The sequence below is a fragment of the Chiloscyllium punctatum genome, chromosome 38, assembly GCF_047496795.1.
Source record: "Chiloscyllium punctatum isolate Juve2018m chromosome 38, sChiPun1.3, whole genome shotgun sequence".
Classification (NCBI taxonomy): Eukaryota; Metazoa; Chordata; class Chondrichthyes; order Orectolobiformes; family Hemiscylliidae; genus Chiloscyllium; species Chiloscyllium punctatum.
In genome coordinates, this window is record NC_092776.1 from 53442560 (window position 1) to 53469444 (window position 26885).

At 45.3% G+C, this 26885-nt stretch overlaps 1 protein-coding gene across 3 annotated transcripts in view; it reads left to right on the forward strand.

Moving 5' to 3' along the window:
• The window catches only part of LOC140463628 (protein bicaudal C homolog 1-like), a 270609-nt gene that overhangs the window by 58241 nt on the left and 185483 nt on the right, over positions 1 to 26885 (forward strand). For all 3 annotated transcript variants that reach the window (XM_072557874.1, XM_072557876.1, XM_072557875.1), the window contains exon 2: positions 16913 to 16959. In XM_072557874.1, coding sequence (XP_072413975.1) covers positions 16913 to 16959 — 47 coding nt within the window. The remainder of the gene's footprint in view (positions 1 to 16912; positions 16960 to 26885) is intronic.

The window sequence follows — 26885 nt, forward strand, 5'->3', positions numbered from 1 at the left end:
ACTGCAGTCTCTATGGTATAAGTATACCCATCGTACTGTAAGGCGGGGAGTTTCAGGATCCTGTGATACTGAGGAACGCTGATATATTTTCAAGTCAGGATGGGGATGAGTGCCTTGGAGGGGAACCTGCAGGGGCTGGTGTCCCCATGTATCTGCTGCTCTTGTCCTACTAGAGTCATAGACATGTACAGCATGGAAACAGACCCTCTGGCCCAACATATCCATGCCGACCAGATAGCCTTACCTAATTTGCCAGCACTTGGCCCATATCCCTCTAAACCCTTTCTATTCATGCACCCATTCAGATGCCTTTTTTTATTTTTTATTTTTTATAGATATTTTTATTAGAAATTTAACATTTTTACAAGCTTACAAAAATAAACAAAACTCTCATATACAAACATTGATATACAATTAAATCAAACATACAATAGTCAAAATTTAACAAAAGAAAAAAAAACGAAAAAGAAAAAAAAACAAAACTCAACTGTCTCCTAATCTAACCTACAACTAACCAGAGTGTATGTTTAAATCTCTTACATGCTCGGAATGTGTTAACATCAGATGTAATAAAACCCGTATTCGTGCGGGATTCCTCTCCTAAGGGGCCCCGGACCAGCCAGGTTTGTAACCTCAATTAAGTAAAAGCCCTTGCTAGGATAGCTGAAATATCTGTATTTATGTAATTCAAAAAGGGCTGCCATATTTTATAAAATAATTCGGTCTTTTGGTGCACCATATTTGTTTGAAAGTCCAGGGGGCCCTCAGCCACCCAGTTCACCAAAATATTTTTTCTTGCACAGAAAGAGAGAATAGAAAATAGAAAATAGTCTCTTCCCGTACATGTCCAGGAAGGGAAAGTTCAAAAAGCCCAAAAGGAGAGATACAGGGTCCACTTTAATTTCCGTTCCTAAAATTTCTGTCAGGGTACTTGCTACTTTAGGTCCAATATCTACGGATTGTATGACAGGTCCATAGGCAATGTACAAGAGTGCCCACCTCTATTTTGCATTTGGGGCACATTGGAGATGCTCCTGCCTTAAATTTTGCCAATCGGTCCGGTGCTATATGGGCCCTATGAAGTATCTTCAGCTGGATAGCCTGGGTTCTGTTACAGATAGTAATTCTTCTAGCGTTTTCCCAAATATCATTCCACGTTTCTATAGAGATTTCTAGTTGCAAATCCTGATCCCATGTTTTAAGCAGATTGTCCATATCTCCCGATACTTCATCATGTAGTAAATGATAAATAGTGCTGACGGAAGATACCCCCACTGGTCGTAGGACACTACATTCCAGATGCCTTTTAAATATTGCAATTGTACCAGCCTCCACTACTTCCTCTGGCAGCTCATTCCATACACGTACCACCCTCTGCCTGGAAAAGTTGCCATTGGGTTCCTTTCACCCTGAAACTATGCCCTCTAGTTCTGGACTCCCCCCAGCCCAGGGAAATGACCTTGTCTATTTATCCTATCCATGCCCCTCATGATTTTATAAACCTCTATATGGTCAACCCTCAGCCTCTGACACTCCAGGGAAAACAGCCCCAGCGTTTTCAGCTTGTCCCTCCAGCTCCAACCCTCCAACCCTGACAACAACCTTGCAAATCTTTTCTGAGCCAGAGGTTGTGGGTTTGGGAGTTGCAGTTGGGGGAAACTGGATGAATTGCTGCAGTGGATTTTGTGGATGGTATATCCTTTTACCGTGCATTGCTGGTGGAGGGGGTGGAAATCATGTGGGCTGCTTTGTCCTGGATAGTGTGGCATTCCTGAATATTGTTGCAGCTACATTGATTTGACCAAGTTGAAATCATCCCATCACACCTCTGGCTAGTGCATTGGAGATAGCTGACCGGCTATTGGGAGTCAGGAGGTGAGTTACGCAGTGTAGAATTCCCAGCCTCTGACCTGCTCTTGTCATCACAGTAATTATGTGGCCTGACCAGTTAAATTTCACATCTGTGGTAAACCACTCTTTTTACCACCCCCCCCCCCCCCCCCAACCTCGATATTGGATGTGAGGACTTTGGCATTGAATGCTGAGCGTAGATTTTCTCGTTGCAGATAGTCATTCCCTGGCACTTGACTCGCACCACTATTTGCAACCTATTAGCCGAAGCCTGCATGTTATCCAGAACTTGCTACAGACCAGCACGGACAGTTTCATTTTCCAAGAGTTGCAAATGGTCTAGACTGCAGTGCAGTTAGAAAGCATCCTCACCTTGGACCTTGTGATAGAGGGGAGTCTGTGAAGAAGCAGCTGAAGATGGATGTGGTACTACCTTGAGGAGTAACAAAGTGGAAGACTACTAACACCGTAGTGTTTGTCTCCTCCCTGAGCTGACACCAGCATTGAGGCAGAGCTGCACAGTCTGAGATTGAAGTTGAGCTGCCATCCACCCTATCCTAGCAATAGGTGTGCCCCACTGAGCCTCCCCTCTCATTCAGTGAAGTCTACAGCCTGGCCCCATGTACCTGCCCTTAGTCCTCAGGTATCTTGTTGGCCGAAGGTATCAGCAAACCCCGATTTTAAAAATTGACAATTGCCTCAGTGCAGGTTGTTGCTTCCAGAGCCACGTTCTTCTTGTGAGTGGATATATTTGCTCACGTCATCCCTGAACGGTCCACCGCTAACGTTTGGACTGTGCCCCTCAGTCCTCGAGTGTCCGCCAGCAGGAACAGGCTAAACCGAGAAACTAGTCTCTTCCTCTTAACAGAGCGGTTGAGTGCACTCCAGCTACTGAGGTGAACATTAAAAAAAAATCCATGGATTTGCAAAGTTCTGATGTTAGTACAGGTGCTACATAATTACAAGTCGCCTTCTCTGTTGTATAAAATGTGTATTTTTTCTATTGTGTTGCTTCTCGTGGCCCTGCTCTAACCCACTGCTTGCAGTGCCACCTGGAGTTACTCCTGGGATTTGCAGACTGGCAGGGGAGGCTGGTTTTAATAGAGAGAGCTTCACAGAAATGCAAGCCCAGGCTTGTATTGATGTAGCACTTCTCTCAATCTCAGAATGCACTATAGCTTTACAGTTCATGAAGTGCTTTTCAAATGTAGCCACAGTTATAACACCAGCGACACAGCAGCTGATTTAATAAAGAGTCAAATGTTAATGACTGTATCGGTGTTGCCTCGTGCTCCCACGAGGAGGTTGAACAGTTCATCCACTTTACCAACACTTTCCACCTCGACCTCAAATTCACCTGGACCGTCTCAGACTCCTCCCTCCCCTTCCTAGACCTTTCCATTTCCATCTCGGGTGACCGAATCGACACGGACATTTATTATAAACCAACCGACTCCCACAGCTACCTAGACTACACCTCTTCCCACCCTGCCCCCTGTAAAAATGCCATCCCATCTTCCCAATTCCTTTGTCTCCGCCGCATCTACTCCCAGGAGGACCAGTTCAAAACCGTACCACCCAGATGGCCTCCTCCTTCAAGGACCGCAATTTCAACCCAGACATAGTCGACGATGCCCTCCACCCCATCTCTTCCACTTCCCGCTCCTCCGCCCTTGAGCCCCGCCCCTCCAACCACCACCAGGACAGAACCCCACTGGTCCTGACCTACCACCCCACCAACCTCCATGTCCAACGTGTCATTTCCGCCACCTCCAAACGGACCCCACCACCAGGGACATATTTCCCTCCCCTCCCCTATCAGCGTTCCGAAAAGACCAATCCCTCCGTGACTCCCTCGTCAGGTCACACCCCCCACCAACCTAACCTCCACTCCTGGCACCTTCCCCTGCAACCGCAAGAAATGCAAAACTTGCGCCCACACCTCCTCCCTTACCTCCCTGCAAGGCCCCAAGGGACACTTCTATATCCGCCACAACTTCACCTGCACCTGCACCTCCACACATATCATCTATTGCATCTGCTGCACCCAATGTGGCCTCGTCTATGTTGGTGAGACAGGCTGCCTACTTGCGGAACGTTTCAGAGAACACCTCTGGGACACCCAGACAAACCAACCCAACCACCCCATAGCCCAACACTTCAACCCCCCCCCCCCCCCCCCCCCCCCCCCCCACTCCACCAAGGACATGCAGGTCCTTGGACTCCTCCATCGCCAGACCATAGCAACACGACGGTTGGAGGAAGAGCGCCTCATCTTCCGCCTGGGAACCCTCCAACCACAAGGGATGAACTCAGATTTCTCCAGCTTCCTCATTTCCCCTCCCCCCACCTTGTCTCAGTCAAATCCCTCAAACTCAGCACCGCCTTCCTAACCTGCAATCTTCTTCCTGACACCTCCGCCCCCACCCCCACTCCAGCTTATCACCCTCACCTTGACCTCCTTCCACCTATCGCATTTCCAATGCCCCTCCCCCAAGTCCCTCCTCCCTACCTTTTATCTTAGCCTGCTGGACACACTTTCCTCATTCCTGAAGGAGGACTCATGCCCGAAACGTCGATTCTCCTGTTCCTTGGATGCTGCCTGACCTGCGCTTTTTCAGCAACACATTTTCAGCTCAAATGTTAACAACCAGACAATCTATTTGACATCATTTTCATGGATAAATGTGAAGCAGGACCCAGGGAAAAGTACAACTTTACTGTCAACGCGGAAGGGTGGATGGGGTCTCGGGTTCATGTCTCATGTGAACATGGCACCTCCAACATTGAAGCAGTCCCTTGGGCGGCACAGTGGCTCTGTGGTTAGCACTGCCCAAAGAGTGCCAGCGACCTGAGTTCGATTCCAGCCTTAGTTGACCATCTATGTGGAGAGTATTGAGTACAGGAGTTGGGAGGTCACGTTGCTGCTGGACAGAACATTGGTTAGGCCACTATTGGAATATTGCGTGCAATTCTGGTCTCCTTCGATGTTGTGAAATTTGATAGGGTTCAGAAAAGATTTATTAAGATGTTGCCAGGGTTGGAGGATTTGAGCTGTGGGGAGAGGCTGTACAGGCCGAGGCTGTTTTCTCTGGGGCATCGGAGGCTGAGGGCTGACCTTATAGAGACATATGTAATCATGAGGGGCATGGATAGGGTAAATAGGCAAAGTTTTTCTTTGGGGTCAGGGAGTCCACAACTAGAGGGCATAGGTTTAGGGTGAGAGGGGAAAGCTATAAAAGGCATCTAAGGGGCAACTTTTTCAGGCAGAGGGTCGTACGTGTTTGGAATGAGCTACCAGAGGAAGTGGTGGAGGCAAGTACAATTGCAACATTTAAAAGGCATCTGGATGGATATATAAGAATAGGAAGGGTTTGGAGGGATATGGGCCGGGTGCTGGCAGGTGGGACTCGATTGGGTTGGGATATCTGGTCGGCACAGACGGGTTGGACTGAAGGGTCTGTTTCCGTGCTGTACATCTCTCTGACTCTCCATGTCTTCATGAATTTTGATCTGTTTCCTCCCACACTCCAAAGATGTGCAGGTTAAGTGCATTGGTCCTGCTCAATTGCTCCTTGGTATCCAGGGATCTAGTTAGGTTAGCCATGGGAAATGCAGGGATGGGGTGGGGAGAGACTCAATGGGATGGATGACCTCTATCTACACTCTAGTGATTTTATCATTATGTTTTGATCCTATACTCAAGTTTCAGAAGTTACTATTGGAGGTCAGACCGTGAGCATCTCCAACAAGAGAGGACCCAAGAATTTCTCCTCAACGTTCAATGTATCAGTCACTGCAATCTTGTAAATGGTCTGTTAGTAATGCTGTTAAGGTACACAGGTGAACAGTATTGTTTATTGAAGCATCTTTAAAAGCGGAATGGAGAATGGAGTTGAGCTGCCTGCAGTTTGGCCAGGATGCTTGAGGAGCAAGCTTTAGCCAAGGGCACGACTCGCTGAAGCGTTGAAATGATCACTTACTAAAGTCAGCAAGAAACCACCTCCAGAAGTGGAGTAGTGTCTGGAGTCAGAGCTACTGCAGTTATCATGGACCCAGCACCATCCCTCCTTCCAACAGGACTTCCTCCAAGGCTGCGGGTATCCTGACCACCTCCATTGTTGAGATTTCAAATGTGCCACTTCCAAGGATTCGCACCTCATTCAGTATAACACGTGTGAGATAGTGCTGAAAATGTGTTGCTGGAAAAGCGCAGCAGTTCAGGCAGCATCCAAGGAGCAGGAGAATCGACGTTTCGGGCATGAGCCCTTCTTCAGGAATCCTGCCAGAAATGTCGATTCTCCTGCTCCTTGGATGCTGCCTGACCTGCTGCGCTTTTCCAGCAACGCATTTTCAGCTCTGATCTCCAGCATCTGCAGTCCTCACTTTCTCCACGTGGAGAGACAGTCCCGACTGTGGCCCATCCACAGAGTGGTGCCACGGGAACAGGCCAGAATCACTGAAACAAAAATCGCTGGAGAAACTCAGCAGCATCTGTGGAGAGAGAAATTGTAGAGAGTTGACAGAATCACTCTTTGTGAAAGCATAGAAACGACCAGTAAATGATGGGTCAGCGATGGTCCAGTGGCATTATCACTAGACTATTAATCCAGCGATCCAGGTAATGTTTGGGGGACCTGGGTTCGAATCCCAGATGGTGAAATTTGAGTTCAATAATAATATGGAAATAGGAGTCCAATGATGACCGTAAGTCCGTTATTGATGGTCAGGAAAACCCATCTGGCTCACTGATGTTGTTTAGAGAAGGAAACTGCCATCCTTACCTGGTCTGGCCTACATGTGACTCCAGACCCACAGCAATGTGGTTGACTCTTAACTGCCCTCTGAGCAATTAGGGATGGGCAATAAATGCTGGCCTCGCCAGTGACTCCCTCATCTTGTGGATGAATTTAAAAGAAAAATGTGCCATTTAGCGCGTTTAGGATGGCTGTACTACAAACATTAAAAAGAAAGTAAGTTTGCAGCTCCATCATCTGAGGGCACCAATCGTTGTTTTTGTTGTTTGTTTTGGCTGCATTTTAGCTCCGTGCTGCTGAAGTTCAGTGACACTGGTACAGGGAGGAGATGGTCTGGATCTGACCAAGATGGTCGCGACAGCGGCCTCTGAGATTGTACAGCCTGCCTCTCTGTTCCAGCTTTATTCCACAGTGCTGTCTCTCTGGAGAGGAGGTGACACTGGGCAGTGGGACACTGGACATGCTTTGTGATTAGTTGGAATTGAGAGGAGTGCATTGTCACAGAAATGCTAGTTTAATTTGTTAAGTCTCGTATAAACATCTGGCTGTTGTGACAATAGCATTACCACACCAGACCTTCTCTCCACATTAAATTTATGATTCTTTTCTTCTAGGTTTATCAATTAATATGGAGGAGGATGATAATTTCTGAAATAAAGTGCTTATTAGACCACAACACCATAAGGCAAAGAAACAGAAATTTGGCCATTCAGCCCATTGAGTCTGTTCTGCCATTCAATCACGGCTGATAATTTTCTCAAGCCCATTCTCCCGCTTTCTCCCCATAACCCTTGATCCCCTTGATCCTCAAGAACCTATCGATTATTCTCAGGCTTAAATATACACAATGACCTGGCCTCCACAGCCTTCTGTGCCAATGAATTCCATAGATTCACTACTGTCTGGCTGAAGGAGTTTCTCCTTCTCTCCATTCTAAAAGGTCTTCACTCTAAGGCTGTGCCCTCAGGTCCTACTCTCTCCTACCAATGGGAACCTCTTCCCAACATTCACTCTGTCCAGGCCACTCAGTATTCTGTATGTTTTAGTTGGATCCCCCCCTCATCCTTCTAAACCCCATCGAGTATAGACCCAGAGTCCTCCATCGTTTCTCATATGTGAAGCTTTTCATTCCCGGGACCATTCTCGTGAACCTCCTCTGAACATGTAGAAAAAGTCATTGTTTAGCCTGTGGCGAAGTTATTCCAGGTATTTTATACTGCAGGTTGAGTTTCATTCAGTGAAAGTGCAGGCTCATCTTATCAATTCAACTTTTGTTTGAGCTCTAAGTAGGGACACCACTTAATTGTCACAATGCAGAAAGATACCCCAGCCTTATTGAACAGATGGAATGTTTGAACAGCATGATTCTTTTGACATACACTCATAAGGAGCTGGCTATGAATGTGATTCATTTATACCCTGGAATTTAAAGTCAGCTCCGGGACTGTGTAGTTGGTGAACTATACCTTTTGGCAGTCTGAGAATCTTCATGTGAAATCCAAATCTTTGTGTCTATGACTCTTTGTGAATTTCACACTGTATTTTTGTGATGATTTGCACTGTAGAACATATTTGCCCACCATTTTAAGTTCCAGGGCTGATTGCAGCTCCAATTGATTTGCTTTGGCCCAGTTAGTTGCATTTCCATAAGGACTCTTAACAACTCTTATTGATGCACCATAGAAAACATTCTATCAAGATCCATCACTGCTTGGTTTGGCAACTGCTCTGCCCAGGACTGTAAGAACCTGCAGAGAGTTGTGAACACAGCCCAGTCCATCAAGCAAGCCAACCTTCCACCCAATAACTCTGTCTACACTTCCTGCTACTTCAAAAAGTCAAAACAACCTGCAGATGCTGGAATCCAAAGTAGACAGGCAGGAGGCTGGAAGAACACAACAAGCCAGGCAGCATCAGGAGGGGAGAAGTTGACGTTTTGGTTGTAACCCTTCTTCAGGTCTGGGGATGAGTGTAGGGGGAGCTGCAGATAATGCAGGTGGTGGGTGCTGGGTGGTGAAGTGGGGATAGGTGAATACAGGTAGAGGGTACAACGTGGTTGGTCAATAGGAAGAATGAATCCGGTTGGTGGAAGGGAGTCAGGTGGGTGGCTGGGAAGGGAGTCAGGGGATGGGGAGGGATCTGCCTGGCTTGCTGTGTTCTTCTAGCCTCCTGCCCCTCTACCTTGAAAAGGCAGTCAACCTAATCAAAGATGGTTCCCACCCCGGTTATAATCTCTTCCAACCTCTTCCATAAGGTAAAAGATGCAAAAGCTTAAAGCTCTGACCTCTGAATGGACCTTTCAAATTTCAAATCTAATGTTGATCTTTCTTTTGTACACCATCTTTGCAGCCATAACTTTGCATTCCTCCCACTGTTCTATCACCCTGGGATCTGCTTGTATTGTTTGCAAAACAAAACTTTTCACTGTACCTTGATTCAAGTGACGATAATAAATCAAATCAGATGTTTGACCTACACTCAGCCCAGAAACCGAGCACGTGACATGACATGGCAAATCATGACGTGATTGTATTGTTGTAAAAGATCTGTTGCTAACGTCCGACCAGTAAAGGAGGCCTGCTACCCTTTTCCATTCTGGTCTTGCTGTGACTCCAGTTCCACATCAAAATGGATGATCCTTGACTTGCCTCTGATGTGGCCCATTAAAACCACTCCGTCGTATCGAGTCATTGCCAGCAATTGAAAAATTCAATCAACATCCAACTTCACAAGACATTCCAAAAGTGAGCAGCAGGTCCCAGATTTGCCACTGATCCCCCAAACTCCAAGAATAAACTTTTGAAGCAAACATCTCACCAAGTCCAATTGTGGGGAGAGTCAATCTGGTATTGATTAGATTAGATTACTTACAGTGTGGAAACAGGCCCTTTGGCCCAACAAGTCCACACCGCCCCGCTGAAGCGCAACCCACCCATACCCCGGCATTTACCCCTTACCTAACACTATGGGCAATTTAGCATGGCCAATTCACCTGACCTGCACATCTTTGGACTGTGGGAGGAAACCGGAGTACCCAGAGGAAACCCACGCAGACATGAGGAGAATGTGCAAACTCCACACAGTCAGTCACCTGAGGCGGGAATTGAACCCGGGTCTCTGGCGCTGTGAGGCAGCAGTGCTAACCACTGTGCCACTGTGCCGCCCACTAATTTTTTGAGGAGGTGAATCATGTGTTCAGATGAGAGCAACGCAGCTGATGTAGTTTACAGCAAAATCTTTGACAAAGAAGGTAAAGCAAATTGGATCTAGGGTAACTTGACAAATTGGATCCAAAATTGGCTTAGTGGGAGGAGACTGAGCTTGGTGGTAGAGGCTGTTTATGTGACTTGGAGATCCATGTCCAGTAGCATACCACAGGGATCAGTGCTTGGGTCCCTTATTTTTTTTTTGATATACATAAAGGATGATAGAAGAAAATGTGAGGTTGTGGGAAAGAGCTGGATGATAAGTAAATTTTCATATGACACAAACATTAGCTGAGTGGTTGACAGTGAGGAGGAAGGTCTTAGGTTACAGGGTTAAAAAGCGCACAACACCAAGTTATAGTCCAAAAGGTTTATTCTGAAGTACTAGTTTTTGAAGCACTGCTCCTTCATTGGGTAGCTAGTGGGGTAGGATCATAGGATAGAGAATTTACAGTAAAAGATCAAAATGTAATTTAGATGAATATAGATGAATGGATCAGATGGACAGATCGTTGTCAGGTAGAATTTAACCCTGAAAAGTGCGAGGTGATGCACTTTGACTGGTCCCTTGTCTTATTCCTCTTTCCGATGAATGGCAGGGCACTTTCCTTGGGCAGCTTCCGCAATGCCTTCCGACCCGGGATTGGCAAGGCTTCGGGATACTGTGGAGGCTTCCAGTATTCCAGTGGTCTGGTGTGGCGGTTTGTCCACTTTCTGCAGCAGTACTGTCCTTCCCTGAGCCCAGGAGCTGTGAATTGAACTAAGATGGACTTTGTCTTAATTTTTTTTCTTATTTCTGCCAACTGTTATTAATGTAGGTGCTGTGGTAGGGCAACTTAAACACTTTTCACTGCGTTTTATTGTCACTTGTATTTTTCACAAGAAATAATTGTTCTATTCTGTGAAGCTCAGATGGATGTTGGGGTGCTTGTCCACAAATCCCTGAAACAGGTAGGACAGTTTAATAAGATAGTTTAAAAAGGCATTCAGGGCATTTGCTTTTATCAGTCATGGCATTAATGGCAAGAGGGAGGAGGATATGTTGGTGCTGTACAGGAGTTTTGGTTGGCCCACAGCTGGAGTACTGTGTGCAGTTTGGGTCACTGCACTATAGGAAGGATAAGAAAGCACTGGAAGGTGTGCAGAGGAGATTCACCATGATGCTGCCTGGGATGGAGCAATCTCGATGATGAAGACAGGCTGGATAAGCAGAACAGAGAAAGCTGGGGAGCAGCCTGTTTGAGATGTATTAGACTATGAGGGGCATGGACAGGATGGCTAGGAAGCAGTTATTCCTGAGTTAAAGGGTCAGTAACAAAGAGGTATAATTTTAAAGTGAAACAGAGGAGGTTTCAAGGGAATTTTTTTTTTCCCATTCAGAGTATGGAATGTCTGGGAGAGTAGAAATAGGTGACTTCACAACCTGAGCAAAAGTACCTGGATGAGCACTAGCATTCAAGATTATGGGCCAAGTGCGGGAAAGTGGAGCTGGTGGAGATTCAGGGTCGTTTCCTTTTGGTCAGTGCAGACTCAATGGGCCAAAGGGCCACTTCAGTTGAGTCTGTGATTCCATGGTTCTAGTTTCTGGCAATGTCTGTGAAGCTATTGATAACGATAGCAGTGAGAAGACAGAAAGGGCGAGGCTGGCTCAGTTCATTTCGCCCCTTTTACGTTGGTGTATCCTAAATTCAGGAATAGTTACCCTGGCTGTAGTAAGCCCACTGGTGAAGGGGGTGGATCTGGAGCCAAGCTTTACAGCTTTTTATTGGTTTTAACTTGGAAAGGCAAAACATGCCATCACTACCATTTTGGCTTGTTGCAGGAATACCAGTTAACAGCCATCAGCCAAAGACATTTATGAAGAACTGCTCCATTGATTTCCTGCTGTAATTGTCCTTTCTCTCTCTCTCTCTCTCTCTCTGTGTATGTGTGTGTGTGTGTGTGTGTGAGAGAGAGAGAGAGAGAGAGAGATAAGGAAATATAAAGCTGAATTTATAGCAAAAGCTTACAGTGGGATGTAACTGAAATTATATATTGAAAAAGACCTGGATTGTTAAGTGTCTCATCTTTTAGAATGGGCGTGTTGGTTTCAGTTCGTTCATATGTAAATTCCAGAACTTTCTTAACATTACATTCTCGAGTGAACTTTAACAATAGGTGCCATGTTGGCCCAGATAATGCATTGAAGGTATGAGGTGCCCTGTGTGAGGCTGTCTGTGCCCCAATGTACATAGTCATAGAGATGTCCAGTACAGAAACAGACCCTTCGGTCCAACTCATCCATGCCGACCAGATATCCTAATCCAATCTAGTCCCACCTGCCAGCATCCTTCCTTTTCATACACCCATCCTGATGCCTTTTAAAAGTTGCAATGGTACCAGCCTCCACCACTTCCTCTGGCAGCTCATTCCATACAAGTACACCCTCTGTATGAAAATGTTGCCCTTCAGGTCTCTTTTATATCTGTCCCCTCTCACTCTAAACCTATGCCCTCTAGTAATGGACTTTCCTACCCCAGGAGAGACTTTGTCTATTTATCCTATCCATGCCCCTCATGATTTTAAAAACCACTATATGGTCATTCCTCAGCCTCCAACGCTCCAGAGAAAACAGCCCCAGCCTGTTCAACTTCTCCCTGTAGCTCAAATCCTCTAAACCTGGCAGCATCCTTTTAAATCTTTTCTGAACCCTTTCAAGTTTCACAATATCCTTCCAATAGGAAGGAGAGCAGAATTGCACATAATATTCCAACAGTGGCCTAACCAATGTCCTGTACAGCTGCAACATGACCTCCCAACTCCTGTACTCAGTGCTCTGACCGATAAAGGAAAGCATACCAAACGCCGCCTTCACTATCCTATCTACCTGCAACTCCACTTTCAAGGAGCACTCCAAGGTCTCTTTGTTCAGCAACACTCCCTAGGACCTTACCATTAAGTGTATAAGTCCTACTAAGATTTGCTTTCCCAAAATACAGCACCTCACATTTATCTAAATTAAGCTCCATCCACCACTCCTCAGCCCATTGACTCATCTAATCAAGGTCCCATTGTAATCTGAGGTAACTTTCTTCGCTGTCCACTACACCTCCAATTTTGGCATCATCTGCAAACTTACTAAGTATTCCTCTTATGCGCCCAGTAAAATCATTTGTATAAATGACAAAAAGTAGTGGACCCAGCACCCATCCTTGTGGCACTCGACTGGTCACTGGTCACAGGCCTCCAGTCTGAAAAACAATCCTCCACCACCACCCTCTGTCTTCTACCTTTTGAGCCAGTTCTGTATCAAAATGGCTGGTTCTCCCTGTATTCCATGAAATCTAACCTTGCTAACCAGTCTCCCATGGGGACACTTGTCGAACACCTTACTGAAGTCCATATAGATCATGTCTACCGCTCTGCCCTCATCAATCTTCTTTCTTCAAAAAACTGAATCAAGTTTGTGAGACCTGATTTCCCATGCACGAAGCCATATTGACTATCCCTAAGCAGTCCTTGCCTTTCCAAATGCATGTACATCCTGCCCTCAGACTGATTCTAATCTAAAAAAGGGATTTACAGACCTTTACATGGATTTAAGCAGTTTTTGAGCAAAATAAAATGTAATTCTGCAAGTACAAATTCACCTCACAAATTTGTGGGTGTGTGCGCAGGTGGGACAGTATGAGTGTGTGTGCGTGTGTCTGTCTGAGTTGTGTATGTAGTGCAGTGGGGTCAGTTGTAGTGTGACATGAACCCAAAGTTCTGGAATTTACATATGAAAGAACTGAAACCAACATGCCCATTCTAAAAGATGAGAGACTTGACAAACAATCCAGGTCTTTTTCAACATATAATTTCAGTTACATCTCACTGAAAACTTATGCTATAAATTCTGTATCCTATGATCTTACAGTCCATAACCTCCTGATGAAGAAGCAGCGCTCTGAAAGCTAGTGCTTCCAAATAAACCTGTTGGATGGGAACCTGGTGTTGTGTGATTTTTAACTGTGTACATCCCAGTTCCGCACCGGCACCTCCAAATCTGATCTGTCTGGCGTGTTGTAAATGCTCCTACAAAAAGCTTTGGAATCATTTAGCCCATTCAAAGATACTATGTCAGTGTTAGTAGCCATTCTGATGATGTACGTGTATGAATTTGGAAGGCAGGTATGGAGGATAATATTTGGGATCTGTTAAAACGGACCAAGGGGGAGCCTTGTTCAACTGCGCAACTTAAAAAAAACTTGGTTGTCTAGCGATTTTCACTGTAAACACGTGTCACTCCTATATTACCAGATATATCCTGGAGCCTGCCAAGACCCGATCTCTTTTCCAGAGCTTTCCTGTGATGCCAGGAACTATGGGAAAGGTTATTGGCACCTCATTCATATCAAGTCACAATCGTATCGAAAGGCTTGAAGGGCCAAATGGCCTACTATTCCTCCTATTTTCCTTGTTTCTAGTCTCAAGCTGGAAATTGGTGTGACTAAACGGGTACAAGAGATGACAAGAGAAGCACTTGATCCGAGATGGGAAGCAGTAACTGTTAACACATGCATTTTCACAGGATGCACTTCAGTTTGGTTCATTCTGGGATCATATGGGATCAATTAGCTCCTTTTTCTCACTGAGTAACAGCCCTAGCCCTCTATCTCGCAGACTAATTCAATTGACCCCAACTTTTTGTTGTGTTGTGTCCCTTCTGCCCTGCAGGCAGGCTTTCCGAGCACACGCCGTGGTCTCCAAAAAGAGACGGGAGTTGGCAAAGATGCTGTCCAAAATGCTTGTGTTGTGAGCAGCCGCCACAGATGTTGGTCAGAGCTCAGGGAGAGTTTAATGCTGCTTGCGTGATCTTTAGGTTTTTTCCCCAGGAGGCAATTGGCACTCTTCGACTGGGGCCAAATCGAACAGAATCCTCATTTTTCTGAGTCCTCCCTCCGATTTCCACGGAACTTTCCAGAATTGTGTGCATGGCGGCGGCCTGCGCAGATTCCGAGGATCTGCCCTTGTCTGTCACTATCTCGAAGATCAATCTGGCTCAAAGCAAAACTGTTCTAAATGTTTTTGCTGCTGACCGTGTAGAGCAGCCTGGCCTCAAGTTCGCATGGGGAGCATGTTACATTTTAAATGGATGCGTTCAGTTGAGCTCATATAAACAGATACTTGATCCAAGTGTAGAATTCCAATACAGCAGCTCATTTCCTATTCACCTCCCATTATATAACATTCCTCAGCTCAGCACAAGCCCCACTGTCCTGTTTTGTTTAATTTAAGATGCTTCTTTCTCAGAATATTGCTCCTCATTGTCTCCTTCGTGACCCTCCCCACTTCCACAGTTAAAATTGTTCTTGTACAAGCCCCTTGTCGACTCTTCAAGGCCCACTCGCTCCTATTCTGAGGGGGCTCCTTCTGAGTGTCCGCTAAAACAGTGAGGATGGGAGAGACACCACGGTGCAATAGTCTCAAATTGCTTACCCAGACACTCTGAGCAAGGGTGAGGTGGGGGGGGAGAATAGAATCTGTGTCAACTTGCTCAGTTCACTACAATGAATCCAGGGCTCAAGATATGATCGTATGAACCTCACCTAAGGGATAGGCGATGGCCTGGTGGTATCATTACTGGACTGTTAATCTAAAGCGCCAGTTAATGTTCTGGGACCTGGGTTTGAATCCTGCCACAGCAGAAGGTATGCAGAGAAGAGCAGGCGTATACAGCTGGTACGCAGAGAGGATTGGAAGTGTAACAGTGCATTGGGAAGATGTTGAATAGTGTCTGTGTATAATTATACATTTTGCTTTTTTCTGATTCAATCAGAATAGGCTCCCAGTGACCTTTTGAATGGTCATGTGATGATAGGGGAGAGAGAGCAAGAGAACACCCTTTATAGAGTCATAGAGATGTACAGCATGGAAACAGACCCTTCGGTCCAACCCGTCCATGCCGACCAGATATCCCAACTCAATCTAGTCCCACCTGCCAGCACCTGGCCCATATCCCTCCAAACCCTTCCTATTCATATATCCATCCAAATGACTCTTAAATGTTGCAATTGTACCAGCCTCCACCACATCCTCTGGCAGCTCATTCCATACACGTACCACCCTCTGTGTGAAAAAGTTGCCCCTTGAGTCTCTTTTATATCTTTCCCCTCTCACCCTAAACCTATGCCCTCTCGTTCTGGACTCCCTGACCCCAGGGAAAAGACTTTGTCTATTTATCCTATCCATGCCCCTCATAAATTTGTAAACCTCTCAGCCTCCGACGCTCCAGGGAAAACATCCCCAGCCTGTTCAGCCTCTCCCTGTAGTTCAGATCCTCCAACCCTGGCAACAACTTTGTAAATCTTTTCTGAACCCTTTCAAGTTTCACAACATCTTTCCAATAAGAAGGAGACCAGAATTGCGATCAATATTCCAACCATGGCCTAACCAATGTCCTGTACAGCCACAACATGACCTCCCAACTCCTGTACTCAGCACTCTGACCAATAAAGGAAAGCATACCAAACGCCGCCTTCACTATCCTATCTACCTGCAACCCTGTTCGCTGTCCACTGCACCTCCAATTTTGGTGTCATCTGCAAACTTACTAACCGTCCCTCTTATGCTCGCATCCAAATCATTTATGTAAATGATAAAAAGAAGAGGGCCCAGCACCGATCCTTGTGGCACTCCACTGGTCACAGGCCTCCAGTCTGAAAAACAATCCTCCACCACCACCCTCTGTCTTCTACCTTTCAGCTAGTTCTGTATCCAAATGGCTAATTCTCCCTGTATTCCATGAGATCTAACCTTGCTAATCAGTCTCCCATGGGGAACCTTGTTGAATGCCTTACTGAAGCCCATAACTGCTCTGCCCTCTTCAATCTTCTTTGTTACTTCTTCAAAAAATGCAATCAAGTTTGTGAGACATGATTTCCCCCACACAAAGCCATGTTGACTATCCGTAATCAGTCCTTGCCTTTCCAAATACATGTACACCCTTTAGTTTATTGATGCAGTTTTCTAAAATAATTGCAGACTGCAAAGTTTAATATTTGCTGCTTTCCTTGTTCTTTGTGTTGAGTGAAGTATTTAGCAGAATTTGTTTAACCCTGATCGTTTATTTTACAGCTGCTGCTGAAGGGAAAGGCAAAAGTGGAGAAGACTTCTTCCAGAAGGTACTGTATATAATGGCTTAGTCTCTGCACCTGACCTCTGACCGCTGCAGTGATGCTGATGGCGACACATTTGGTTATGCATTTCACCCTAGCAGTTAAAACCTAACAGCAACTCTGTTAACAATTCTGAGAATATTGTGTGAGAGAGTACAGTGTAAAGATCCTTCCAGTCTCATGCCTGGGAGAGCATTAAACTTCTCTCTCCAGTTCCTAAGGTCTGCTATTTTAATGTCTTCTGCCAATAATTGATCTTGTGCTGTATTTTATCAATAGTAAGTAATTAGGACCCTATGAGGGGCATAGATAAGGTGAATAGGAAAGGGTGGGGGGTGTTCAAAACTAGAGGGCATATTTTGAAGGTGAGAGGAGAAAGATTTAAAAGGGACCCAAGGGGCAGCTTTTCCACACAGGGTGGTGTGTGTATGGAGTGAACTGCCAGAGGGAGTGCTAGATACAGGTACACTTACAACATTTAAAAGAAACTTGGACAGGTACAGGAATAGGAAAGACTTAGTGGGTTTTGAACTAAATGCAGAAAAATGGGACTAGTTTAGTTTGGGAAACTTGGTCAGCATGGACGAGTTGGACGGAAAGGTCTGTTTCCGACTCTATTATAATAATAATCAACTTTTAGTAAGACATGTACTTGATTCGTTCCAGTACAGTTGTGTTCAACATCTTTTTTTTTGTAATAGACTTCTTCTTAAACCAACCGTGCAATAGGTGCTGGCAAGCATCTCCGCACCAATCTTGCTGATCGTCCCTTGCACTCTGAATCCTCTCTCAGAGCCTGCATTCCCGAAATGTCCAAGTCAATTCACTGTTAATTAGTTGGAAATGTGTGTGTCTGTGTTTGTGTTCATTAATGAAAAAGAAAGATATGTTGGTCACCCTCTAAAATGAGCATTTGCTTTTTAAAATATTTTTGCAAACTTTACTCAAAGAATATTCCTGGGTGTGAAACAGACTGTTTTAATTGAAAGTCAGCTGCTGTTGAGATGGGGTCTGATGTGTAAGAGAAATCTAAGTGCGGAATTTATAACTGTTGAAAGAAATGTGTGAATGTGCTCAACAAATGCACAAAACGTTGGGAAATTCATGGAATTAACTTTACTCAGAGGTTGGTGAAAACTGCTGCAGCCACAGCTGTCCAATCCATTCACTTTCAGGAGAACGATGCAGTGGAGATTTACTGCAAAGGTACCAAATATGAACAACATGAATCATTGTGGAGAGACTCAAAAGCTGGGAAGGTTCCCAAGCAGAGAATGGTAAGGGGTCATCTAACAGAGGCAGTTAAAACCATGAGGGATTTTAATTTTTTAAAAAAAGAGGGGAAATAGTAACTTGCAAAAGGGAACTAATTTTGTTTGGGTGCGTGTGCGTATTTTAATACATATAAAAATGATTTACATTAAGAAGGAAATGCATAGGGAGAAATTACTCACATTGGCAGTTTAGTCAGTAACTAGAAGACACAGGTCTAATATCTTGGACCAATATTCTGCAGAGCAGGTGAGAACGTGGTGAGTTCTGATCTGGAGTAAACTGGCTGAGAGAGTGGTGAACGTTTTTGAAGAGTAAGTTTAAAAGAGATTTGGATCTGTATTCCAAAGGGAAACATTTTCAAGTCTAGAGCGGTGGAGTGAGACAAATTGGATGGAGTCAAACAGCACAGAAACGGAGCCTTCGGCATACATAGCTCGTCTTTATGACCTGGACAAGTCGCTGAAGTGTGTGGCTGGATCAGTTTATTCTGGTTGATGAAAGAGTTTATTTCTATTTCCTGTCTAATACTTTGGGGATAACCCCCTCAGACTGTGGGTTGGTTGAAAGCAGTCCTCACCACCTGTCTGAAGTGTATTTGTTTTAGTATGAGTATCTGAGCTAAGGCAGAAGAGCTTAGAGCTTGGTTTAATACATATGACTCAATGTTGTAGCTATTACAGAGACTTGGTTGAGAGAGAGAGACAGAGAAGAAAGACTGATAAGGAATATCACAGCTATACTGAGGGAGGATACCATGCAGGGCTTATCCAGTGAAGCCATATGGTAGAGCTCATGAAGAGTAAGGGCGTGGCCATCAATCGTTGGGATTGTACTACAGGCCTTCCAATAGCCAGTGGGTGTCAGAGAAGCAACAGATATGGGGCCATTCTATGGAAACATGGAAAAACAACATGGTGCTTGTGGTGGGTGATTTAACTTGCCTGATACTAACTGGGACTCAGCGACGGGGCTTGCATTTTGTTGGGGTGAGGTGGATTTGATAGGTGTGTCCAGGATGGTGTTTTTTTGAAACTAGGTGTAAATAGCCCAATTAGGGAAGGGGGCCACACTAGACCTGGCATTGGAGGATGAGCCTGGCCAGATGATTGAAGTTTCAGTGGGAGAGCATTTCAGGAACAGTGATAGTAATTTTTTAACTTTTAAAGTTACTTATGAATAAAGATAAAAGTAGTCCCTGGGTGAAAGAATTAAACTGGGGGGAAGGATAACTACCACAATATTAAGTCGGAACGGTGGGGGGAGCGGGAGGTGCTGTTTGAGGGTATATCCACACCTGGCCTGTGGAAATCTTTTAAAGGCCAGTTGACCAACATGTTCCTGTGGAAATGAAGGGTAGAGATGGAAAGATTCAGGAACCTTGGATGGCAAGAGAAATCAAGAGCTTTGTCAAAAAAGAAAGGAGCATATGTAAGGTTTAGAAAACTGAAGACAGACTGACCCCTTAAAGAATGCAAAGATAGCAGGGAAGAACTCAAACAAGGAATTAGGAGGGCAAAAAGAGCCCATAAAATGTCTTTGGCAAACAGGATTAAGGAAAATCCCAAGGCATTTTATCCATCTATAGGGAACAAGAGGGAAAGATCGGAAAAGGATTGGTCTACTCTAGGGCAAAGGGAATTTGCGTCAGGAGCCGGAGGAAGCAGATGAGGTCCTTAATGAATACGTTACATCTGTGTTCACAAAGGAGAAGGACATGGGACAACACATCTATCCTGGGACAGGCTAAGCAAAGACATGCTAGAGAATTCCTAGAGGCCTGGCACTCCAACCACAACGCCATAAACAAACACCTAAATCTAGATGCCATCTATCAACCCCTCAGAAAACGAACAGGAAATGACATCACCACAAACCCCAGGAACCCCATCCCGGAGAAAGATATAAATAGAAAGCAGGAGACAACAGCTTCACTTCACTTGGAGGTCGCCACTGATGATGTTACCTAGCCAGGTAATGAAACATCTGGATATAATCTACAGTTCAGCGAGCAAACCTACACCCTGGACATGGTGGATGTTGACAGTCTAGGGCATAACAGGATCAAAAAAAAGGTGGTGTTGAGTATTTTGAAAAGCATTAGGATTTGATGGGATCTATCCCAGAATGCGGAGGGTGACAGGTGAGGAAATTGCTGAGGCCCCGTATGAAATCTTCGTATCCTCTTTAGTCACAGAATAGGTCTCAGAGGACTGGAGAATAGCCAACATTGTTCCTTTGTTTAAGAATGCAACAGGGATAATCGGGGAAATTGCCGGCCAGCGAGCCTTCCATCATGGCAGCAAGATTATTGGAGAAGTTTCTAAAGGATAGGATTTACTCAATTTAGGAGAATATAGATGTGATTGGCAACATGGCTTTACACAGAGGAGATTGAGCCTCTCAAACTTTGAGGAAGTGACAGATTATTGATAAGGGCAGAGTGGTAGATGTTGCCGAAATGGACTTTAGCAAGGCATTTTACAAGGTGCCTCACGGTAGGGTGATACAAAAGGTGAAGTTACATGGGATCCGCAGTAAGATAGATACGGAACTGGCTTGATCATGGAAGAGAGTAATGGTGAAGAGTGTTTCTCTGATTCCAGGAATGTGACCAGTGGTGTTGCACAGTGGTCAGTGCGAGGGCTCCTGTTATTTGTAATACATTGAAGTGACTTGGAGGAGAATGCATGTGACCTGAATGATAAGTTAACCGATTGCACAAAGATTGGAGGAGCTGCAGATAGCGAGGGGGATACAGCAGGATATAGATAGGGCGCTGAAATGGCAGGCGGAGTTTGATCCAGACAAATGGATTTTGGAAGATCTAGTGCAGGAGAGAAGTGTTCGGTAAATGGCTGTATGAGCATTGCAGAAGAATCACGCTACCAGAGGGAGGTAGAGGTTTTGGAGAGAGTATAGAAAGGATTTATCAGGATGTTGCCTGGTTTGGAGGGTATTAGCTATAAGGATAGGTTGGAAACATTTGGTTTGGTTTCACTTCAATGTCAAAGGGTGAGGGACAACCTGGTAGAAGCTTCCAAAATTTAGAGGCATGGAAAGTCAGAGTCTTTTCTCCCCTGCAAAGGGATGTCATTTACTAGGGATCAGAGGTTTACGGGTAAAAGGGGGTAGGTTTAAAAGTGATGTAAGAGGCAACATTTATACACATGGTAGTAAGTCCCTGGAATGCACTGCTAGAGGAAGTGGTGGAGGTGGAAACAATAGCAACATTTAAAAGGCATCTTGACAGATACATGAGGTAGCTTAAAAATGTGTTGCTGGAAAAGCGCAACACATTTGTGCTTTTCCAGCAACACATTTTTTAGCTCTGATCTCCAGCGTCTGCAGTCCTCACTTTCTCCTAGATACATGAATAGACAGGGGACAGAGGGATACGGACTGTGTAAGAAGCTAAAGGTTTTAAGTTTAAAAAGTGTTATGTGTCAGTACAATCTTGGTGGGCTGAAGGGCCTGTTCTTGTGCTGTCCTGTTCTTTGCTCAAACAAATGAAAATAAATCTGTTTCACCCCTCCCATGATAAATCAAAAGACAAAACATTCATCATTTTAACGGTATTGGTTTATCCCTTTCTCTTTCCATCTTTGTCCATATTTCAGTCATCACTTTTTTTTTTGAAATCCTGGGTTCATTCGCACAGCTCATGCTTTTGAGTCTGAGGATCAGGTCCCACTCCAGAGAGTGGAGTGTGTACTGGAGGCCTGCACTTCAGTGCTGTACTGAGGGTGTGTGACTGTGTCAGAGGTGCTGTCTTGTAGATGTTGCCGGGTATGGAAAGTTTGAGTTATAAAGAAAGGCTGGGATTTTTTCACGAAAGTGTAGGAGGTTGGGAGGCGACCTGATCCAAGTTTGTAAAATAATGAGAAATATAGATAGAGTTAATAGTAGTTATATTTTCCCTAGGATGGGAGATTTCAAGACTGGGGAATTTTTTTAATGTGAGAGGAGGGAGATTTAAAACAGACAAGAGGCGCAATTTTTTTTACACAGGGTGGTTCATGTGTGGAATGAACTTCCTAAGAAGTGGTGGATGTGGGTGCAATTTCAACGTATAAAAGACATTTGGAGAGATGTACAGCATGGAAACAGACCCTTCGGTCCAACCATCCATGCCGACCAAATATCCTAACCTAATCTAGGCCTGTTTGCCAACACTTGGCCCACTGCAGAGGGTACATGACTACCCTTCCTAGTAATGTACCCATCCAGATGCCCTTTAAAAGTTGTAATTGCACCAGCCTCCACCACTTCCTCTGGCAGCTCAGTCTATACTTGCACAACCCTCTGTGTGAAAAGGTTGCCCCTTAGGTCACTTTTAAATTTATCCCCTCTCATCTCAAATCTTTACACTCTAGTTCTGGACTTCCCCCCCACCCCAGGGAAAAGACCTGTCTCAGAAGGGTTTGGAGGGATATGGGCCAGGCACAGGCTGGTTGTCCCAGTTTAGTTTGGGATTATGGTTGGCATGTCCCACTTGGACTGATTCCATGCTGTGTGTCTCTGATGCATTAGACTGCGGTGCAAGCTGCCCTGGGAGTGGATGTATAAGATCCCATAGTGCTGCTGAAAGAAGAGCAGCAAGGCTTTTACCAGGTGAGCTGGAGAATATTTATTCCTCAACCGCATCACTAATTCAGATTTTATCAGTTTTCCGTTGCTGTCTGTGGATTAGATGATTAGACTAAATTCCCTACAGTGTGGAACCAGGCCATTTGGCCCAACAAGTCCACACCAACCCACCCAGACCCATTCTCCTACACATACACCTGACTAATGTACCTAACACTATGGGCAATTTAGCATGGCCAATCCTCTTAACCTGCACACTTTAGGACTATGGGAGGAAACTGGCGCATCCAGAGGAAACCCACACAGCCAGATTTATTTGCTGAACTGTCTGTTCCGTGGATTTGATGGGACATGAATGACACACAGCTGGCATGTTTGCATTGTGATCAGGCAAATCTATGACGCAAAGCTGACATCGAGATTTGGACATGGCTGCCTGTCTTAAAGTATAATGTTCTGTCTGGTTCCTGAATTCTTGCTGATTCACTCTCTCAGCATTCACAGAGAATTCTGTCTTCAAATGCCTGCTCTTCTAGACACAAGCCAAGCATTAACTGCATTAAACTAATCTCCACTCACTTTTCGTAGCATTGTAAAGCACAAAATGAGGCCATTCAGGCCCTCATCTCTGTTCCAGCAGTATGAACAAACTACCCCACTGCCTTCTCTTCTTCCACCCCCCCCCCACCCCCATGGCCTCGCAAATGTTTCCTGCTGAGTATTTATCCAATTCACTTCTGGGTTTAAGATATCCTACCGTTCCCCTTTTTGACAGTACATTCCAGATCGTCTCAACTGTGTTTAAAGAGTGCAATTCTCCGAACCTTCCCCCTGATTGCTGTTCTTTATTTGTTGTATCACAACTCCATCATTTTGCAAACCTATTAAATCTCTCCAGAGCATCTGAGTTCATGCCAGTTTCTCCAGCCTCATAATTCTAATCTCGTTAGTTTTCACTTTGGATTTCACCAACTTCTTACTCATTATGAGTCAAGTTGTTGACTTTTTTTTTAGATGATTTAGCCAGGGCTAGACAATGAGTTGGTTTATTATGCCACCACAGCATATTCTTCTTCTCTGCAAAATGAATGAACTGAGATTCATGTTTCTTGGAAAGTAATGAGGTTGGTACTTTTCTTACAAATGTTATTAGTGCAGTGCAAAGGGCTTTTGCCCGAAACGTCAATTTTCCTGCTCCTCGGATGCTGTGCTTTTCCAGCATCACTCTAATTTCAGTGCATAGGATCGACCTAGGGAGCCCTGACTGAATGTCAATATTTACTTGGTTGGGAGTATTTCTCATTAAACTTCAAACCTCGCAAAGTAACTGAGACCATCTGCCATCTGACGTGAAAGTGGAGTCAGGCAGAGTAGTGAAGAAAACATTTGGTACACTTGCCGTTACTGGTCAGTTGATTGAGTATAGGAGTTGGGATACCATGTTGCAGCTGTACAGGACATTGGTGAGGTAAACTGAGCTAAACATACACTTGTCAAATAGTGTGGTGCTGGAAAAGCACAGCCGGTCAGGCAGCACCTAAGGAGCAGGAGAATCGATGTTTCGGGCATAAGATCTTCATCAAGAATTAAGAGCTTATCCTCAATGTCTCATTACTATAAGAAAGATGTTAAATGTGAAAGGATACTGAAAAGATTTATGAGGATGTTGCCAGGGTTGGAGGGTTTGAGTTGTAGGGAGAGATGGAACAGGCTGGGGCTGTTTTTCCCTGGAGTGTCAGAGGCTGAAGGGTGACCTTTTAGAGGTTTATTAGATCAGGAAGGGGCCTGGATAGGATAAATAGACAAGGTCTGTTTCCCAAGGTAGAGGAGACCAAAACTAGAGGGCATAGGTTTAAGGTGAAAGAGGCAAGATGTAAAAAGGACCTAAGGGGCAACTTTTTCACACAGAGGGTGGTGCATGTATGGAATGAGCTGCCAGAGGAAATGTTGGAGGTTGGCACAATTACAGCATTTAAAAGGCATCTGGATAGATAGATGACTGAGAAGGGTTTACAGGGATATGGGCCAAGTGCTAGCAAATGGGACGCAATTAATGTAGGATAGCTGGTCAGCATGGATGAGATAGGACTGAAGGGTCTGTTTCCGTGATGTACATCTCTATGACTTGGTGTCTGGAGAAGTTAGCTTCTTAGAATCACCCATCCAGCAATTCTGATGATTAAAGGGATAGCCAATAAAGTGTTTGTATGTTCTCTTTTAATGTAAGGGTATTTACAATGGAAATCACACAGACATTTAAGAGCTGTCAGGATTTCTGAGTGGGGCTGTTTAACCACTGGCAACATCTTATTGACATTCAGAATGCATAGCTTAAGATTAAAGGCCTGTGGTAATTGAACAGCCATTGAGTCCTATAAAAAAAATTTATTGTTTATCTTTGAAGAGAACATGGTTATGTTCAGTACAGAATAATGTTGCAATTCGGACTGTACAACGCACAATTGAACAACAGTTGTAATGTACATTCCTGTCTCATTGCTCATTTGGGCGTGGAGATCCAGTGTGAAGAAACAGCCCCAAGTGTATATCTGAAGGTTTGCTCACACCATTCACCATTCGATTCTCACTTCAACTCCTGATTTGATACATAAGATGTGCAGGTCAGGCGAACTGGCCACGCTAAATTGCCTGCAGTGTTAGGCACAATAGTCAGAGGGAATTAGGACTGGGTGGGTTACTCTTCGGAGGGTCGGTGTGGACCTGTTGGGCCGAAAGGGCCTGTTTCCACACAGTAGGGAATCTTATTAATCTCAACATACTTTGGTTTATTGCAAGCGTTTTTGTTTGGCCTTTACTGACAGCAGCTGAAGGTAGAAATCTTGGAAGAGTCTAGAGTGCTGGAAGAACACAGCAGTTCAGGCAGCATCCAAGGAGCTTCGAAATTGACGTTTCGGGCAAAAGCCCTTCACCAGGAATAAAGGCAGTGAGCCTGAAGCGTGGAGAGATAAGCGAGAGGAGTCGGGGGGGGGGGGGGGGGCGGAGAAAGTGGCATAGAGTACAATGGGTGAGTGGGGGGGGGGGAAGAAAGTGGCATAGAGTACAATGGGTGAGTGGGGGAGGGGATAAAGGTGATAGGTCAGGGAGGAGAGGGTGGAGTGGATAGATGGAAAAGGAGATAGGCAGGTAGGACAAGTCCGGACAAGTCATAGGGACAGTGCTGAGCTGGAGGTTTGGAACTAGGGTGAGGTGGGGGAAGGGGAAATGAGGAAACTGTTGAAGTCCACATTGATGCCTTGGGGTTGAAGTGTTCCAAGGCGGAAGATGAGGCGTTCTTCCTCCAGGCGTCTGGTGGTGAGGGAGCGGCGGTGAAGGAGGCCCAGGACCTCCATGTCCTCGGCAGAGTGGGAGGGGGAGTTGAAATGTTGGGCAACGGGGCGGTGTGGTTGATTGGTGCAGGTGTCCCGGAGATGTTCCCTAAAGCGCTCTGGTAGGAGGCGCCCAGTCTCCCCAATGTAGAGGAGACGGCATCGGGAGCAACGGATACAATAAATGATATTAGTGGATGTGCAAGTAAAACTTTGGATGTGGAAGGGTCCTTTAGGGCCTTGGAAAGAGGTGAGGGAGGAGGTGTGGGCGCAGGTTTTACATTTCCTGCGGTGGCAGGGGAATGTGCCAGGATGGGAGGGTGGGTTGTAGGGGGGGCATGGACCTGACCAGGTAGTCACGGAGGGAACGGTCTTTGCGGAAGGCGGAAAGGGGTGGGGAGGGAAATATATCCCTGGTGGTAGGGTCTGTTTGGAGGTGGCGGAAATGTTGGCAGATGATTTGGTTTATGCGAAGGTTGGTAGGGTGGAAGGTGAGCACCAGGGGCGTTCTGTCCTTGTTACGGTTGGAGAGGTGGGGTCTGAGGGCGGAGGTGCGGGATGTAGACGAGATGCGTTGGAGGGCATCTTTAACCACGTGGGAAGGGAAATTGCGGTCTCTAAAGAAGGATGCCATCTGGTGTGTTCTGTGGTGGAACTGGTCCTCCTGGGAGCAGATCCGGTGGAGGAATTGGGAATATGGGATGGCATTTTTGCAAGAGATAGGGTGGGAAGAGGTGTAATCCA